Raw genomic sequence first — 19,192 nt, 5'->3', positions numbered from 1 at the left:
TTTTATATTGAGGATATAACAGTGCTCAAATAGTAAGCATAAGTAAATTAACATACTTAATAGTTTGTAAGACACCTTGTGTGAAAAGTTTTTTTTATCCATATGTATTTAAATGAATAGATGTTCCACATTTGGTGAACACTGAATCAACAGCATTTCTTTTTATTATCTTGTAATAATGCAAAAAAATGAAGGTAAAGTAGTATATCTGTTTTTTCAGGTTTAATCTTTTATGTTGTAACACTAAATTTACTGCCAATATCTCTTTCATTGCTGTTATCCCCAGTTTGAATGCAGGAACACAGTCAGCATGGATCACCCATCACTAAACCTCCATGTATAACATTGATTGATTCATGGTTGTCACATCCACAGCATTCAAAAACACAGGTATTACTGTTGCCAACATCTTGGCCAATACCGGTTACCAGCACCCTGTCAATGTCAACACTAGCCACCTCAGTTACCATACTGTCCTCCCATTATGTCTCTGAAGTTAGAACTAGTCACCCAGGTTGGTATGATCCCGTCCAGACAATGACATGCTACACAGATTGTGTTCTTTGTGAGGAGAGATAATTTGTATCGAGCTGAGCAACTCTGGCCTTGAAATGGCTGTCAATTAAGGACAGAGTTTTGCTGCATGAAATTACTTGTCCATAGCCCAAACCATAATTGTAATGTATGTCAATACTTAGTTGATTTGCACTGTTCTGGTAGTGCAATTTGTCATTCCATGTGTTGCCAAAGAGCATTCACCCTTCAGTATTTGTATTGCATAGTATAAGCTTACCCCAATTTACAAATGTAGAAATTACAAAAAAATATATGTATATATATATATGTATATATATATATGTATATATATATAATGTATGTATATATATATACATATGTATGTTTGAAGGTGGAAAAAGAAGTCACAGGTCTAGTTCCGAGTTTCTGAGTTTGTTCTTGACCAGTGTCGCTCTATGCTTCCTCTGAAGAAGCATAGAGGAAAACCGGTCAGGAATAAACTAAAAAACTCGGAACTAGACCCGTGACTTCTTTTTCCACTTTCATCAATTTGTCACCATGTACCAACATATGTATGTTTCCATCGAGGTACATATGCCTGTTAGTCTCAATCATGTTTGTAAAATATTAAAATGGAATAATTATTGTGGTTGATAAGATGAATTTATATAGTTGATGAATATATATAAATATATATATATATAATATATATATATAGTTGATGAAATAATTTCTCACGATTTATGCATAATATGATTTTATTTATTTATTCATATTGATCTATTTTATCTGTTTATTTATTCTTATTTTATCCAGGAGGAGCCAAGATAAGAGGGAGGGATGGGGGTGAGTGGAAGTGGAGTATGTGTGGATAGAATGGGTGGGAGTGGATTTTATGCATTTATTTTTTATCTACCTCCCTTGTAAGGGTGAAAAAGCTGTTGGTGTATGTATGCATGTATGAAGTGTTAGAAAATTAATTGAGCAGGAAAAAGCTACAGTTGATGCCCTCAATCCTTTGTCTCCTTCCCCTCCCCAACTGCCCTACTACCCATTGCCAGCTTGGCACCAACAAGCCCAGTACCAGCATTCAAAACAGTCACTGTGATGCTCTTTATACACTGTCTACAAACTAAAGGCCACCTCCCTACTAATAAGGGAGGTAGCCAGCCAAGGCATGCAGCCACCTCCATCCATCCGTCCATCCATCAACCATTTGTACCCCTTTTATCTTAGCTCCTTTTGGATTAATCTACATTCTGCCTCCACCTCAAATACCCAAAGTTATCCATCTCCAGCCTCTCTCTCTCCCTTAGTACTCACTTCCAATTTGCTACCATCCTCTCACCTTGTACATCTGATCACCTTACTTTTACCCACATTTACCTTCAGCTTCCTCCTATTGCCTGCCTTCCCACTCTGTCATTAACTTACTTAATCTCTCCTCTGATCCTGCTACAAGTGCAGTGTTGTCAGCAAACAACAACTGGCTTATCTCCCACTTTTCTCCATTTTCTTTAGCCATCTCCAATCCCCGGTCCCTTACCCTTGTATTTACCTCCCACACCGCCCCATCCATGTGCACATTGAACAGCCAAGGAGACATTACACATCCCTGGTGAATCCCACCTTTACCTCAAACCACTCGCTCTCTCCATTTCTAATTCTAACACAGGCTCTACTATTCTCGTCAAAACTCTTGACTGCTCTTAGCAGGTTTCCTCCAATCCCATATATCTGGAAAACCTCCCACAGTGCCTTCCTGTTTTTTCCAAATCCATAAAGGCTTTCTCGCATATCTGTCTTACCACAAAAATCTGGTCCATGCAACCCCTTCCTTTCCTAAACCCACACTGTTCCTCACCAAGTACTGTCTCTGTTCCTTTCCTTATCCTCTCAATCAAAACCCTCACTTAAGCCTTCCCAACTACACTCAACAAAGTGATCCCTCTGAAACTAATACACTTACATTTGTCCCCTTTTCCCTTGTAAAATGGAACTATTCAGGTACCCTTCCAGTTCTACAGCACTCTACCCTCCTTAAACCAGCCAGTCCACCATCACTGTACATCCCTTTTTTTAGACACTGCATGACACCCATCTAACCCAGGTGCTTTGCCTGTTCTCATAATTTTAATAACCGCTTTCACCTCGTCTCTTCTTTGGAGGAGCCAAGAAAAGAGGGAGGGAGGGGTGGTGAATGGGAGTGGAGTGGGCGGTAGTAGAATTATGCCTTTTGACTTTGGCTATCTCCTTTGTAAGGGTGAAAAAGCCCTTGGTATAGGTATCTTTTCTAATATAGTATATATCTGCAAATAGAAATAGCTTCATTGATGAATATTTTAAGAAAAATTTCTTAAAAACTTGTAAATAGGGGAAAGCCTGTATTTGCAATGTACATATGTTGTTTTCTGAATGAATTGTGGTTTGTAATTATTACATAATACACACTATTTTCTTGATTGTTGTTTTTCATTACTTAATGCACACATTATTTTCTTAGTTGTTATTTCTAATATTGTATGTGCCTAAGTTATATTCTCTATGAATTATTGTTCTTAAACTAATAATTTGGGAGGTTGTGGGTAATTTTATTGTGATTTGAATTAAGAATATTTTTATGAAACTTTCCTCTTGAACTTGGGGGCTGGAAGCCTTGTAACATGCCTACTTTTCATAAGCTACAGGAACTATTATCACATAAAGAGGGAGATAGGTTTGTAAATGTTTGAACCCAGTTTTCCCTAAGTTGTTATTTCTTGAATTGTTGGTTTAGGGATGTCTGTTCCACTTGGGTGATGAAATATGACCACAGTGTAGTGTCCCAAGAATCACTGAAAAACAAGTTTATCCAAGAATCTATTGGAATTTTAGCTCCCTGTCTTCCAAACGGTTTTCTGGTCATTGGCTGTTTTATTCAGCTCCTGGAAGGATCCCAGACCAGGAGTTTTGATAAACCTAGATCCATTTATGTCCAGCGATTTCCACTATTCAAAGTGAATAGAATTCCATGGTGTAGGCTAGAACATCCATAAACCAAGTCTTCAAGAGAAAGAAGGGAGCAAAAATAGTTCATTATCATGTATTATAGCAAGTGACTGGATTTCATTACTCTCATTAAAAGTCAAGGAGGAAGCGTGTTTGATTGATCCTTAATCTCACTTGTGATGTTACAGGTTTGGTGAAAATCCAGAACCAATTCAGCTTTTGTGTGTATAGATTCGGTGGCCTAATACAGTCTCTGTCAATGCAAAACCAAGCATTCATATACAACTAATCAAAACAAGATCTCAGCAATCCAGAAATGGGCACACAAACTCTTCGTCTTGAAACCAGACAAAGCAAAGATTGGCACATGACCCCCCACCCCCAAGATATGAGAAGCCTTGCAGTTGTCAGGGGCATAGATCTGTCATTGTCTGTACTCCTGTGCTGATTTACTGGCAAATTTTCACACTGATGAAAGCTTTTTTACTTACGCCTACACTCGTGCAACTTAAAATTAGCTTCACATAGTGAGGCTAGTGTTGAATGGCACCTATCTCTTTTGTTGAACCATTTAACTCTTTCTTCCAACAACCAGTTTCTTCCTCTCCTTCTAAGGCAGTATTGAGAGCTGGTCATGGGAACCCCTTTCATTTTCTTCTACTGAACCTCTGCATTTCAAGATCACAAAGTTGGTGGAGCCCACTTCAAGACATGTCACTAATGAGGGCTCAAAAGTCTCATTGTTGAACACATCAGGAGGTTTGATTTCTTAAAGTCTTCCCTGGTGCACTCTAAGGGTAACTACATCAGCCCCATTCTGGACAGAAACCAAAGGTTAAACTGGATTGTCAAAGCTCCCATTCACATCCAAGGCCTTTTGAGTGTAAATACTGTAGTACAGTCATCCCTTGTTATTCGCGGGGAATACGTTCTCAAAACCCCCGTGAATGGCTAAAACCACGAATACTCTCTTTTGAGAAATCCATTGAAAATCCACAGAATATCACCACCAAAACTCGCACTCTCGTGCTTCATTCTAGCCACACTTCTCTACTAATAGTTGAAACATGTCTTCCACTTATGATAAATTCACTTCTCATATATCAGCGGTCAACAAGTATAATTTAATAACACTTAATAAACTAAGAATATTACAATATGGCCCATAATAGGGTCATTCACTCAATGACTTCATATCTCGTATTTCTTACCCTCCTTCTTCATTGCTAAAATCCAACTTTAAAAAAATGCATGGCATAAAAGGAAATACTTCAAAGACAAATATCAACAACAAAACATTTATTAACCAATAAATAATTGCATCACTCCAGCTGACTATTTCACCACTGCTGTTGTTCTCAATTTCTCGATTGATCGATAGGCCACCCCCACTGCATCGATGTACTAGCGCTTTGAATGATGCAATTAAACATAGGTCTAGTTTTTTGCTATTTTCGGACAAGCTATTGCTGATATTGGGGAAAATTTGGTACTGATCAACAGGAAACTGATGAATGAACAGCTATAGAAAAATATAATTATTTACCTTGAAGAACACGTGTGAACTGAGTGGCAGGTCATGCTGCCAGCGGGCAGCATGGGCCGCGGGATGCATTAGTGGCTTTTCAATGGGTCAATTTTTTTTTTTTTTTTTTCAATTAAAATCCGTGAATAGTCAAAACTGCAGATAAAAAAACCTGCGAACGAGGGATGACTATACTTTGGGATCATCCAGTTCCTCAGGGACTAACTCTTATATTGCCTGAGATATTGGGCAACTAAAGTATTTTTTCAATACATATTCCTTATCAACACATCTGTGTGGTGACACAAATTTACATCAGCATTCCACATCATAAGTGAATAACCAAAGAGGGACCACCAGCCCCTCCATCACGCTCCGAGATACCCCCTATGGATGTTTGGCCTGTGTATGCTCAGGGTTGAGTGCATTTTTTTTTTTTTTTATGTCAAAGTAAATTAAGTTACACAGAGGTTACAAACATATAACTACTTACCTATGCAAGCCCTAGTCATGCAAAGTCCATACAAGTCTCTAACACAAGATTGAGGAGAGGGGTTCAATTTGGTAACTTCGTGTTTTATCTTTCATTTCATTATAAAGTCAGTACCATATTTGGCAAAGATATATATTTCTTTTTGTCATTTTGTTTTTTTATTTTCAATTTTGACTGTCATGTTGGGCTTTTGTGAACCAAAATCTAACCAAAACTGTGGCTAATGAAGAACGACCATGACACAGGAATACTTACCAAACTCCTTGCTCAAATGTTTGTAAGGATTTTATACCTAATGTGTCATGTTTAAGTTTACTGAAATAAATTAGAACACAAGTCTTTATCTATGGGATACTGGTAGTTGGGATTTGAACAGCTATAGCCCCTTATCATTTGCTAATATTGTACAATATTTCAGCTTCATAGTTTCTCATGCAATGATGAATGTTGAACATGACCCTGTTTCCTGTTTAAATCCTGTTTCAGTAACAGAAAATAAATGTTATCTGCAACTACCAGTAGTTAGTGACTTGAGATTTAAATGGATAAGAATACTACTGAAATTCAGTAAAATGTATTTGTGAACCTGAACATATTTAATTTGATTTATACCAAGGATTGATTCTGTCGTGTTTGAACTAGTCTACATATGTAAACAACCTTTTTTTCTTTCTTTTTTTTATCATCAGTAGATACTGTTTCATCTTGGCAGTGGTAGCTTGTGGCTGAATTAGGAAGACTGCAAACTTACATGAATGTCAATACACAAAATGTTCCTTATGCTCTGTTTTTAAGAAATGAAATTGTTGTACTTTCCTGGAATGTTGTGCATGCTGACACTGTTGTAACCTTTGTATATGTATGCAGTTTTCCCCCATTTTATCACCACTGGCCATCACTGCATCTTGGATAACTTACAGCTACAGTTACCACTTAAAGACTTCAGTAATGTATTCTAACCTTAACAATACTGAATTATTTTATTCAACTTATAAAGGTACCTGAACCTTTCCAAGGCAAAATAAAAACAATCTTAATAACTGACATTAAGTATGACAAGTAATGCATTCATATCTATGTATAGTGAATACCTGTAAATTTTATAAGGGTGAAATGTACTCATCTGTTTTCTTTAAGATTTTTGCAGATTCACTTGGTACACTTATAGTTTCTCACCAAATTGAACCTTGACATTCCATTTTAGATAACTGGGATAAGGGATTTCACATTTAACATTACAAAGGTTTTCACTATTGTGTATGCCTGTCTGAAACAATGACTTACAATCATATTAACATCTACTACAATTACAAGTCTTCCCATGTGTGAAAAGTTTCTGTACTGGAAAAAAATTCATACATAAAACATAAGTCTTTTTCATTGGTACGAGTTCTGATAAACACATTTAAAATTTCTGAGAGCAAAGAATTTTAAAAAGCATGTGTGTATTTTCACTTCCATCTGACACTTCATGACAACTGCCACCATAATATCTTATATACTTCTGTGGCATCCTTTTGATAGCAAACTGGTTGTCTACTTTAATTAATCTTCATACCATGTGACAATTTAGCTTTAATTCTGCCAATTTTTTCCAATAGTGAAGAGATATGCAAGTCCTATTAACTTTCAGCTGTGTTAAACTCTTGTTGTAATACCAACAGTGCAAAGTTTCAGTACCCCTACAGTTAAGATGCATTGGAATTAGGACTGAAGTTAGGCTAAGCTAAAGGAAACCATATCTTATATTGAACTTTAATTATTTCCTTACATTTTTCTATCAATTATATTCATGAAGCCCTTGTTCAAATTTGGTCTCTTAGTCAGGGGGAAGTACTGATACTCTGGACTGTGAGGACACATTTTGAAGGTTGTTTGTCAACACATATCAAATTGTTTAAATTATGACATGAAATGAAGAATTTCATAGAGTGCATTTGTTCTGGTTCTTATCGTTAACTATGTGAGTCTTCAAGTGAGTCTTCAAATTACTAGATTGGGTGAACGAGGCCATACAAAGGCTACAGTGGAAAGGCTTCTCTCCTGTGTGTACCTTCATGTGGTCCTTCAAAGTCCCAGAATGAGAAAATGAAGCTTTACAAAGGGGACACTTGTTCGGCTTTTCTCCTGTGTGGGTCCGCATGTGTGTCTTCAGATTCCCCTGCTCCGAGAACGCAGCTTCGCACACGCGGCATTTATAAGGCCGTTCGCCAGTATGGGTTCTCATATGAATAGTCAAACTACCGGACACGGCAAACGACGCCTCGCAAAGGAGACATTTATACGGCTTTTCGCCCGTGTGGGACCTGAAATGTATTTTTAGGCTACGGGAGGTGGTGAAGGAAGCTTTGCAAACGGAACACCTGTACGGCCTCTCGCCTGTATGAACCCTCAGATGCCTCCTCAGGTTACCAGACTCGGTAAATAACGTTTGACAATAATCACATTTGTACGGCTTTTCGCCAGTGTGACGCCTTATATGAGCACTCAAGCTGCCCGACTGAGAAAATGCCGACTCGCAAAGAGGACACTGGAAAGGCTTCTCTCCTGTGTGAGTTCTAATATGAACAGTCAGTGTCCTAGAGTCTGAAAACGAAGCCTCGCACAAGGAACATTTATGAGTCTTCTTACTGAAGTGAGTGCTCAAGTGACTATTCAATTCAGACGACTGAGAAAATGAATCCCCACAAAAAGAACATGTGTGAGTATCTTTTTCTGAGTGAATAGTTAGATGCCTCTTCAGTTTGGATGCCTGAGAAAATGAAGCCTCGCAAAAAGTACATTTATAAATTTCCTTACTCAAGTGACTGAAACTATGAGGTGCCTCATCTCCGTGGGATCTTGCTTGAATATACACATATGGTAGGTGAGGAAATGCTGGAATATAAGTTGTATAACTTGGAGGCCTCTCATCAGTTTTCATACATCCAGACTGAGAAAATGATGTTTCATGGGAAGCAAAACTTTGAGATTCATCGTCCACATGAGCTTGTGTGTGAACATCCAGGTAAGGTAATTGTGGAAACGCAGAAACGAAGGTTATGGCTTCCCAGTGGTTTTCAATATCATGAGTCTTCATATCAGTGTCCCAATGAGATGATGACGATAACGGGGTACCGTATATTCTACAAGTGTGGTCTTTCTCGATAATTATGTTCACATAAGAGGTCTTGGGATAAGATGCGTCTTCACACTTTACGCTTCCTGTGGATGCTAATGACCCAATGTTCTCTTGCTGATACGTTTTTCCACTGTTTCCCACTGTATTCTCTTCGTTGACAATTATTTCTATTTCTTTTCTATATGATGTTTCCAACATTGTCTTGTATCTCTGATGACCATGAGCCTGTAATATAGATTTACATAAATATCGTCTTAATTATCATGTAAAGTATGATTCCAAGTTTATTTCAATAAAGGAGGCTAAAACAGGAAGGAGTGTGGGACTAGGTATCCTGCACTCTGTAGCCCTATGGGTGCATTCAAGGAATACGAGGGTCTGGGAGGAGTTTTCCAACCAAAATCCTAAGCTTTGGGTCCTTTAACATGTGTGGGTGTGGAACAGATAAGAGTAATGAGGAAGAGATGTAATCTTTGTGAGAAGGAAGATGGATGTGTTGGCATTGATTGAAACTAAACTGAAAGGGAAGAGTGATTTGAGTTTGGGAGTGAAGTGGGGAGGGTGTCATTAGTGAGGAGCCAATAAGGAAGTGAAAGGATGGCACTACTAGTGAGGAGGTAGGTAGTAAATGGAGTGGAAGGACGTTTCTTCAAGGTTGTGGATAAAGGTGAAACTGGATAGGGAGATGTGGGTCTTTGTAAGCACATATGGGTGTGGTAGTGAGAAGAGTGTACAGGAAAGGGAAGCTTTTTGGACAAATTTAAATGAGTGCATAGAGTTCTTGGAGGAATGTCAATGTAGTGCCATTGGGAGATATCAATGCTAGAGTAAAGGTTGAACCAATAAATGGAGTTGTTGGGAAGTGTGGAATGCCATGTAGAAACCATAGTGGAGAGTTAATGTTGGAAATGTGTTTAGGGAGTTGGTAATAACTCACACAGTGATTAGGAAGAAAGTCAAGCATAAGTACACATGAGAGAGGGTGGTTAAGGCATTAATAGACTGTGTAGTGGTATCCAGGAAAAGAGTAGGAAGAGTTCTGGATGTCCATGTTCTTAGGGGAGAGTGGGAGAATATTAGATCACTTTTTGGTGGAAAGTAAGTTGAGAGTGGAGGATAGGTGGAGAAAGAGGAAAAGGGCAGAAGGTAGAGAGGTGCTTGTGGTAAACTGTTTAAATGGGAGAGGAAAGGAGCAGTACAAGGAGAAGCTGAGAGAAGTGTGAAACATCGAAGAGTGTCTTGATTAAAATGGAGAGCTTTGGACAGTTCATTTCCGCTCATCCTCCCAAGATTAGAACCTTAGTGAGGAAACTTGAAAACGATGTGGTGTTCAATTCAGTGTGTATGAAAAAAACCTGTGCCCTAAGTATACGATAAATATATGTGTATGTATGTATATATATATATATATATATATATATATATATATATATATGTATATATATATATATATATATATTGTACAGTAAAATCTGCAAGTAGCATGCAGCTGATACTTTAGGTTCTATATCTGGCACCCCTATGGACCAGAGCCACACATAATTTTGTCTGTGATAGAGGAACTATCTACTCATAGAGATAAGATACTATTTTCTAGTATTGTGACTGTCCCTCTGATATGCTGCGCCCCCCCCCCCCCATCTTAACACTGTCCTCTACTACTCTGAATATATATTTAAGTTTTTGGCTCCCACCCCCACCCTCTGTGATAGGGGAAGAAAGAATACTGCCACTACATTTTCCCACTTGGGTCTTTTAAAAGACAGCTAAAATGGAACGGAGTGATGGGACTAGTCATCTTACTCTCTGTAACACTAATGGGTACATTCCTAGGAGAGGTCAAGGCATAAGAGAGTCTGGGAGGAGTTTTCCAAGCAAAGCCCTAAGGTTTAGGTCTTTTAATGTGCATGGGTGTGGTACAGATGAAAGTAAAAATGAAAAGATAGTTAGAATGTTTGAGAAGGATTTAGGATGTACGTATGTGCATTAAATGAATATAAGTTGAAAAGGAGGGGTGAGTTTGAATCTGGGAGTCTAGTGGGGAGAGCGTCGGGAGTGAGGAGAGGATGAGGGAGGGAAAAGGTGGCTATACTAGTAAGAGAAGAGATGGGTAAAGGTGTGGTGGAGTAGAAAAAGGTATCTTCACAGTTAACGTGGAGGAATGTGAAGCTGGGAAGGGGGATGAGGGTCTTTGTAAGTGCATATGGGCCTGGTAGCGGGAAGAGTGTAGAGGAAAGGGAGGCTTTTAGGATTGATTTAAATGTGTAGAGAGTTTTGAGGGGAATGTAAATGTAGTGGTATTATGAGATCTCCATGCTACAGTAGGGGATGAACTAATGGTTGGGAAGTTTAGAGCATTACGTAAAAATCATAATGAAAGGTTAATGAAGATGTGTTTAGAGAGTTGATGATAGCTAACACAATGTTTAAGAAAAAGTCAATCATATGTACACATGGGAAAGGGTGGTGGATGGAAGAGTGGTTGATAAGGTTTAATGGACTATGTAGTGGTATCCAGGAGAAGTGTAGGAAGAGTTTTAGATGTCCATGTTCTTAGGGAAGAGAATGGGGGAATATTAAATCATTTATTCAGTGAAAGGTAAGCTGAGAGTGGAGGATAGGTGGAGAAAGAGGAAAAGGGCAGAAAGTAAGGAGATGCTTAGGGGAATCTGTTCAAATGAGAAGGAAAAGGAGCAGTACATGAAGAGCCGAGAGAAGTGGGGGAAGTAGGTGGTGAAGGATAGAGTAGAGGTGGGTTGGGAAGAGGAATGTGGGTGTTTCAAGGAGGGAGTGACAAGGTGTGTGAAGATGGTATGTGGAGCAAGGAGAATGGGAGGGAATAGAAGGAAGGATGGATAAGAGAAGAACAAACATTCAGGGACTGGTTGTAAAGTAGGATGAGAGAAACGTATGCAAGGTGCAAAGAAAAAATGAAGAGAGGAGCAAAACATAAGATAGAGGAGAGCAGACGTAAACTGGGGGGAGTATGATAAAATTTTTGAGTGATGAAAAGATGTTTTGGAAGGAAGTTAAGAGAGGAAGGGGAGGCAAATCAAGTAGAGAAGGAAAGGTAAAAGGTGCAGATGAAGAGATACTAATGGAAGAGGAGGTGGTAAGGGGAAGATGGGCAGAGTATTTTAGGGAGCTGCTAAATGTGGAGGAGGATAGGGAGGGAGTGGTGGTAGCAGTGGGAGGCGCTAAGAAAATGACAGTGATGGGTGAGGAAAATGGAGGAGAAATAAGAAAAGATGAGGTGCAAGTAGTTATTAAAATTATGAGAGCAGGTAAGGCACCTGGGTTAGGTGTGTCTGAAGAAGGGAGGTACAGTAATAGTGGACTGGTTAGTGAGATTGTTTCATGTGTATCTAAGGGAAGGTAGAGTGCCGGAGGACTGGATGAGCACCTGTATAGTTCCACATTACAAGGGAAAAGGGGATCAGTTTGTGGAGTGTAGATGGGGAGATCCCATAATCAGGATGAAGTACAGGGAAGAAGAGCAAGGTGAGCTGGACACTGCATACAAATGGAGGCAGACAGATTACCAAGGTGATGAAAGGAGTACAGGGCAGACAACTATTAGGGAGACCTAGGTACAGATGGATGGATGGAGCAGGCAAGGACATGGAGAGGATAACACCAAGAGAGGAGGACTGGAAAGAACTGACATAGGATAGAACAATCTGGAGAGGCATAGTGAAAGCAGTGAAGGGCCATCCGACCTGACAACCAATAGAGTAAGATGGGAAGACTTATGGGAGGGTTTTGACTGAAGCGATTAGGAGAGGAACGAGAGAGTAACTGGCGAGGAAAGTGTAGGTTTAGGAAAGGTAGAGATTGCATGGATCAGATTTTGTAGTAAGATATGTGAGAAAGCTTTAGCAAAAGGCAAAATATGTTTTTTGGGCCTTTATGGATTTATAAAAGGCTTATGACAAGGTAGACAAGAAGGCACTATGGGAGATGTTGCAGATATATGGGTTTGGAGGAAAGCTATTAAGGGCAGTCAAGATTTTTATGAGAGTAGTAGGACCTGTATTAGAATTGGAAATGGAGAGAGCGAGTTGTTTGAGATAAAGGTGGGGCTGCATCAAGGATGTGTCATGTCACCAAGGCTGTTCAATATATGCATGATTGGGGTGGTATGGTAGGTAAATAGAAGGATAATGGGCAGGAGATTGGTAATGTTTAATGAAAGTGGAAAAAAATGGGAGATGAGCCAGTTGTAATTTGCTGACAACACTGAATTTGTGGCAGGGTCAGTGGGGGGTTAATAAAATCAGTGATGGAGTTTGGAAAGCTATGTGGTAGGAGAAAGTTGAAGGTAAATGTGGGTAAAAGCAAGGTAATGAGATGTACAAGGGTAGAGGATGGTAGTGAGTTGGAAGTCTAAAAGGAGAGAGGCTGGAGGAAGTGGATAGCTTTAGGTATTTGGAGTAACATGTGGCAGGAAAGGGAGGAGTGGAGGTGGAGGTAAACTGTAGATTGAGAGAAGCAAGTAAATGCCTTGGTAGATTGAAAAATGTAATGAGAAATATTCAACTGGGAACAAATACAGAGAGGAGATTATATGAAGGAGTGATGGTGCCAACAGCACTCTATGGGGGCATAGACTTGCAATTTAAGACAAAGGAAAAGTTTAAATGTGTTTGAGACTAATTTTTGGGAAATATGGTTGGGGTTACTTGGTTGGATAAAGTGAGAAACGAGGCAGCAAGGAGAAGAGTTGAGGTAGAAAAGGAGATGGGAGATGGGTCTGATGAAAGAGTATTGGGATGGTTTGAACACATGGAAGGAATGATTGAAGAAAGATTAGTAAAAGGGATGTGGAAGGCAGAGGTGGAGGGAGTGAACATGAGGAGGCGACCGAGAATGAGATGAAGTAAAATGGGCATTGGGAAAGAGGGGTATGTCTGTTAAGGAAGGAAGACAGAAGATAGGGGTGAGTGGAGAATGGTTGTGTATGGATGATGCTGTGATGCATGGAAGGGGGTGGGTGAGGGAGTATGTGTGAATGATATTTTGACGCAGCCCAAAGGGATTTCTCCCCATCTTCTCTTTTTCTGCACAAGGGGATGGAGAGGGGAGGGGGTGTCGCCAATTAAATGAAGCAGCCTTACTGTGGACATGCTGTGTCTTGCTGCATTGCTTCTGACCCAGAGTAGTGGGCAAGATGCAAAGATGACCCATCATCCAGGAGGACCCAAGAAAAGAGGTAGGGAGGGATCGTGAATGCAAGGGAGTGTATGGGGATGGGGTGGGTAGGAGTGGATTTAAGCCTTTGACTTTGTCTACCTCCCTTGTAAGGGAGAAAAGCATATATATATATATATATATATATATATATATATATATATATATATATATATATATATATATATATAATGTGTGTGTGTGTGTGTGTGTGTGTGTGTGTGTGTGTGTGTGTGTGTGTGTGTGTGTGTGTGTGTGTGTGTGTGTGTGTGTGTGCATGAGAAAACATAAACTCGTGATTCTAAATATGAGGAAAAACAACAAAGGAAAAAAATAAACTGATGACCAAGCGCTTTCGTCTATTCAGATATCCTCATGTATCCTGAGGATGTCTGAATAGACGAAAGCGCTTGGTCATCAGTTTATATTTTTCCTTGGTGGTTTTTACGCATATACATATATATATATATATATATATATATATATATATATAGTTACGACTATGGACCCATCTAACTTCGAGACATAATATTTACGTAAACATCATAATTGTGCGCATGTGTGCTCCTATGTACGATTTGCGTGGTGCGAAGGAGTGTCGGCTTTCCCAAGATCTAAGGATATAAGGTCTAACCACTTCCGACCGAATTTCGAGGGAGTTGGCGCAGCGGGCCCGTGAGCATCACCTGGCTGCTCAAAGTGGGGTTCCCGGGTCCTATAGCTGTCAGTTGAAGCTGGTGCGTCGTTCAGAAATGTCGTTGCCTTCGCTCGCACCGCTCCACGCAATTAGTTATATTCTGACAAATATTATATAAAATATATATATATATAAATATATATAAAATATTATAGTTCCTGTCTATATATATGAATATATATATGATATATAATATATATATATATATGATATATATATATATATATAAATATAATATATAGAATATTATAGTTCCTGTCTACCTTGGCGTTTCACAGTTTTCTTCAGTGTTTCACAAAGAGAAAACGGACCCAGCCTAATGACGTCAGAAGCTGCGCACAATAATTCAAACGGTCTGACCTGTATATTTAGACCTTGGGCTTTCCCACGATCATACTTCGCCGCGCCTTGGCTTGCCGCCAGGCCGGCGTGCGAAGGTGCTAAATTCCGTATTGTTACCTTTATATACGTATTTTTTTCTCTTTTTGCTTTTGTCAATGTGATTTATTCAATATATATGGATTTATGTATGTGTATTATCTTTTGGATCCGTCTTGTCAATCTTGGGAACTGATTAACGTAAAATTGGACAAATGTAGTTTTCTTGGGTTTCGTATCAACCCGCTAACGTGTAGGGAATATGATTATTTGTCAACTGTGCGGCTGCCTCTCTCGGCAGGCGCCGAACTCGCACAATATATGCAACGGATTTTTTGGCAATAGCGCATTCGGCCCCTTTTACGTATCTATTAATGTCTTCATAAACTTTAAGTTTCTTCTTGTAACTAAGATTGACAAGGTAACATCATTATTTATTATTTGTATGTCCCATTTTGTAAAGAATATGTCCATGAATGTATTCTAAATCTTTGATGCTCATTGCCTCTGGCGACATTTGGCAGCTCTTTCGTAATCGTCAAAAGTTGCTGTTTTTTTTTTTTTTACAGACACTATCTCTCATTCTTGCTGGCTATATACTTAAAATTTTCCTCGTAGTAAGACTTAGCATTATTTATTCAAGTCGTAAGATTTCTCGACTTTCAATATCTATCTACGTGTGTTTTTGTCCTGGCGGCTTTAGCCACTTTATATGTTATAGGACGCAAATTTACTAATATATTGATAATATTCATTTTCATTTTTTGGCAAAGCATTTGATATCGTGTGCATATGTTATAATTTCTATGTATGGGATTTTTATACTATTGTGCTCGTTTGGCGACGTCTATCTTTCGATTTTGTTTATTTTTGAAAAGGAAATGATAATTTATTTTTTAGATAACTCCCAGTTTTATGAACCTGGCTCTTCTTCCCTAGACGTCACAGGGAGAAGAGAATAAGTGACGACCTTGGCCAAAATCGAAGGATAGAAGGAAGCCAACGGATTGAACCAACAATTCCCGTAAGATGGAATTTAAAATTCGGGTTCTAAAGGCGTATGAGTTTGTCCCAGAGGCATATAGATTTAAAATACCGAAACTTTTAAGAAATTGCCTCATGTAACTTTTGTAGAGTTTGCAGCAATGCAAGAACGCCTCCTAGATAAATGGTGCTCGGCTAGTAAAGTTGATTTTCTAGAGAAATTTCGAGGGTTAATCTTAGTGGAACAGTTTAAATCCCAACTATACTCAGATATTAGGGTTTATCTAGACGTACAAAAACCAAACCGTTTGTCAGAAGCTGCTATGTTAGCGGAAGAGTATGCCCTTACTCCAAGAAATACAAAACAACAGAAACACATAACCTTAAGAGGACTACATATAACACAAATACTGACAGTACACCCTCTCAAAGTACAAAACCCGATGTTCCTCACACTAACCCTAAAAAATCTTACCCAAACTACCAAGACAGACACCTAAGCAAGATACTGTAATGATTAAATTTATTTTATTTGTTTTTGTTTTGTTATCATTTGTCTGTTTGATTTTCATTTATTATTAGTTATTTGTCAATTCATTATTATTTACTATTTACCGGTTTGTTTATTATTTAACTGTACCTATTAATTTATTTATGTTTTTTGTTTATTTACATTATTATAGTTTTTATTAAATCATTATTATGATTTCTTCGCATCCGACATAGATATGGACCAAAAGGTCTCCTGTCGGCATGCTCCGCCTTTGTAATCCTTTGTAACAGATACGGACATACAGTCTCTACATGTTACAAGAAACAAGGAAAATCCATGCAGCCTAACCAAAGAACAACATTGACCCGCAACACTAACAAGTGTTTCTGATAGTCTGTCCCAAGAAAAGCCCGCTAGTCCTCTCAAAGCTACGCCCTTAAGCAAGGTTTACACGCTACGATAAATTGTAGCGATTTATTGTAATGAAAAGGTTGTTACAATTTGTCATTACTAAGTGTAATTAACAAGAGATCGTGGCGATAAATCGCTACGATCTCCTGTTATTTACACTTAATGACAGATTGTAACAACCTTTTCATTACAATAATTCGCTACAATTTATCGTAGCGTGTAAACCTTGCTTGATGGTAGCTTTGACAGGACTAGCGTAAATATCCTTTGCATAAGATATATCTTACATCCTATTTAATCACAGGTCCTGTTGAAGTAGCGGTGATACACTCGTTGCCTATTTCAGGAATCCAGCTACTTTTAGCTAACGGCCTTGCAGGTAGTAAAGTAACCTTGCCTATTGTTACAGAAACCCCTAACCTCGTTCTAGATCCCCCTCTAGAAGACCTTGCAGTAACTCGGCCTCAGAGTAGAAAGGTAGACGAGGAAGACTTCTATAATAATTTATCTTGTTTATTTTCCTCTTGTCCCGCTTTTCGAAAAGGCTGCAACTGAGGCAGAAGTTAATGACATTGACAGAGGTCATTATCAGTCGTGGGCGTTGCGATAAGTAAAGCGATAATATCGCTTTAACCGGAAAAAAAATATCGCTTATATTTATCGCTTTCAAATTTCCCGCGATAAATCCAGCGATAAAGTAGAAGACGAAAAACCGTTACGGCGGGAGGTTACAGGCTCATTGTTACGCGGCAAACAGATATAGTGTTTTAAGTGTAAAAAAGAGGTTTTTGAATGCATAAGTAGCAAAAATAGAGTATTTTTTAATTTATCGCTTTATCGTTATAGGACTAATTTATCGCTTTATCGCAAAATTTATCGCTGCCCACCACTGTTTATTATATTCGTAAAGGTGTGTTAACCCATTAAACTCCGATGACAAGATGTCTTGTCATTTGGTCAAATAAAACAAAAAATCATAAAACACCAAAATGTTTGATCAAACACCAGAAAAATATGACGTCATATTTTTCTGGTGTTTGATCAAACATTTTGGTGTTTTATGATTTTTTGTTTTATTTGACCAAATGACAAGACATCTTGTCATCGGAGTTTAATGGGTTAATGCGGAAATTCCATCCAGCAGCTAGTACCCCAGCTAACCAAACCTGGGAAGAAATACACCAAATTGTTGTCCCCACTTCCTACAGAGAGAAAGTCTTAGATTTGGCCTACTCTTCCGCTTTACCAGGACACCTAGGTGTCAGGAAGACCCCCAAAAAGAGTAAGTGATCATTTTTATTGGCCAAGGGGATTTCTCCCCGTCTTCTCCTTTTATGCATGGGGGGACGGAGAGGGGGGGTCGCCGATTTGATGAAGCGGCCTTGCTGTGGATGTTCTGTGTCTTGCGACACTGCATCTGAACCAGGGCAGTGGACAAGGTGCAGGGATGACCCGTCATCCAGGAGGTGCTCAGATAAGAGGGAGGGTAGAGGGGTGTGGAGTGTATTTAGGGATGAAATGGGTGGAAATGATTTTATGTCTTTCCTTTTTTGGCTACCTCCTTTGTAAGGGGGGGAAAAGCCTTGGTATCTGTATGTACATTAGTAAAAAATGTCACTGGGTGTTGTCGTGCTTGCCCCACGTGCCAGATGGCAGGAAAAAAGTAACAAACTGTAGCTCCTTTGCACCCCATTCCCGCCATAGGAGAGCCCTTTTCCAAAATTTTGATAGATGTTGTAGGACCCCTTCCACCATCTAAGAAAGGCTTCAAACATATTCTCACCATAGTGTGTTTAGCAACGATGTGTTGGCATGGTGTATTATATATATATATATATATATATATATATATATGTATATATATATTATTATAATTTTATTTTTTATTGTAACCATATCTACATTATGTATTATAAAATGTATTTTGTAATTATGTAAGATATCGCAGATGCGATGAGCGTCTTTGTTTTGGCACGCAAAATCTGTAGCTAGCGCGTCAGTATCAAAGACGGCCTTGCTGAGGTTGCACGCATTTGTGTTTGTGTCAGTTTGTGTGTGTATCCAAATATAAACTTTACGTCTTTATTTGCGCACTCATTAGCCACCCCGAAGGTTTCCCGAGGCTATTGCCCTCAAAGATATTAAGGCTGAAACTGTTATCCGTTCACTATTGAAGTATTTTTCATTAGTGGGTTTCCCTGATGTGATCCAAAGCGATCTAGGAAGTAATTTCCTTTCCAAAACTTTTAACCCATTCAACTCCGATGACAAGATGTCTTGTCATTTGGTCAAATAAAACAAAAAATCATAAAACACCAAAATGTTTGATCAAACACCAGAAAAATATGACGTCAGTCCTCGCTTCGCTGCGAGCGAAGCGAGGACTAACGTCATAT

At 38.8% G+C, this 19,192-nt stretch overlaps 2 protein-coding genes across 2 annotated transcripts in view; both read right to left on the bottom strand.

The window, feature by feature from the left end:
• The window catches only part of LOC143031844 (uncharacterized), a 196,848-nt gene that overhangs the window by 144,524 nt on the left and 33,132 nt on the right, over nt 1-19,192 (bottom strand). The window lies entirely within an intron of this gene.
• Nucleotides 6,160-19,192, bottom strand: part of LOC143030427 (uncharacterized) — a 71,247-nt gene continuing 58,214 nt past the window's right edge. The window contains exons 12-13 of the mRNA XM_076193574.1: nt 10,447-10,472; nt 6,160-8,868 (exon numbers count right to left, since the gene is read on the bottom strand). Coding sequence (XP_076049689.1) covers nt 7,447-8,868; nt 10,447-10,472 — 1,448 coding nt within the window. The 3' untranslated portion in view covers nt 6,160-7,446. The remainder of the gene's footprint in view (nt 8,869-10,446; nt 10,473-19,192) is intronic.

This window comes from Oratosquilla oratoria, chromosome 12 (assembly GCF_046742065.1).
Source record: "Oratosquilla oratoria isolate Oo_2021 chromosome 12, ASM4674206v1, whole genome shotgun sequence".
NCBI lineage: Eukaryota > Metazoa > Arthropoda > Malacostraca > Stomatopoda > Squillidae > Oratosquilla > Oratosquilla oratoria.
This window is presented reverse-complemented; position numbering and strand designations above follow the sequence as displayed.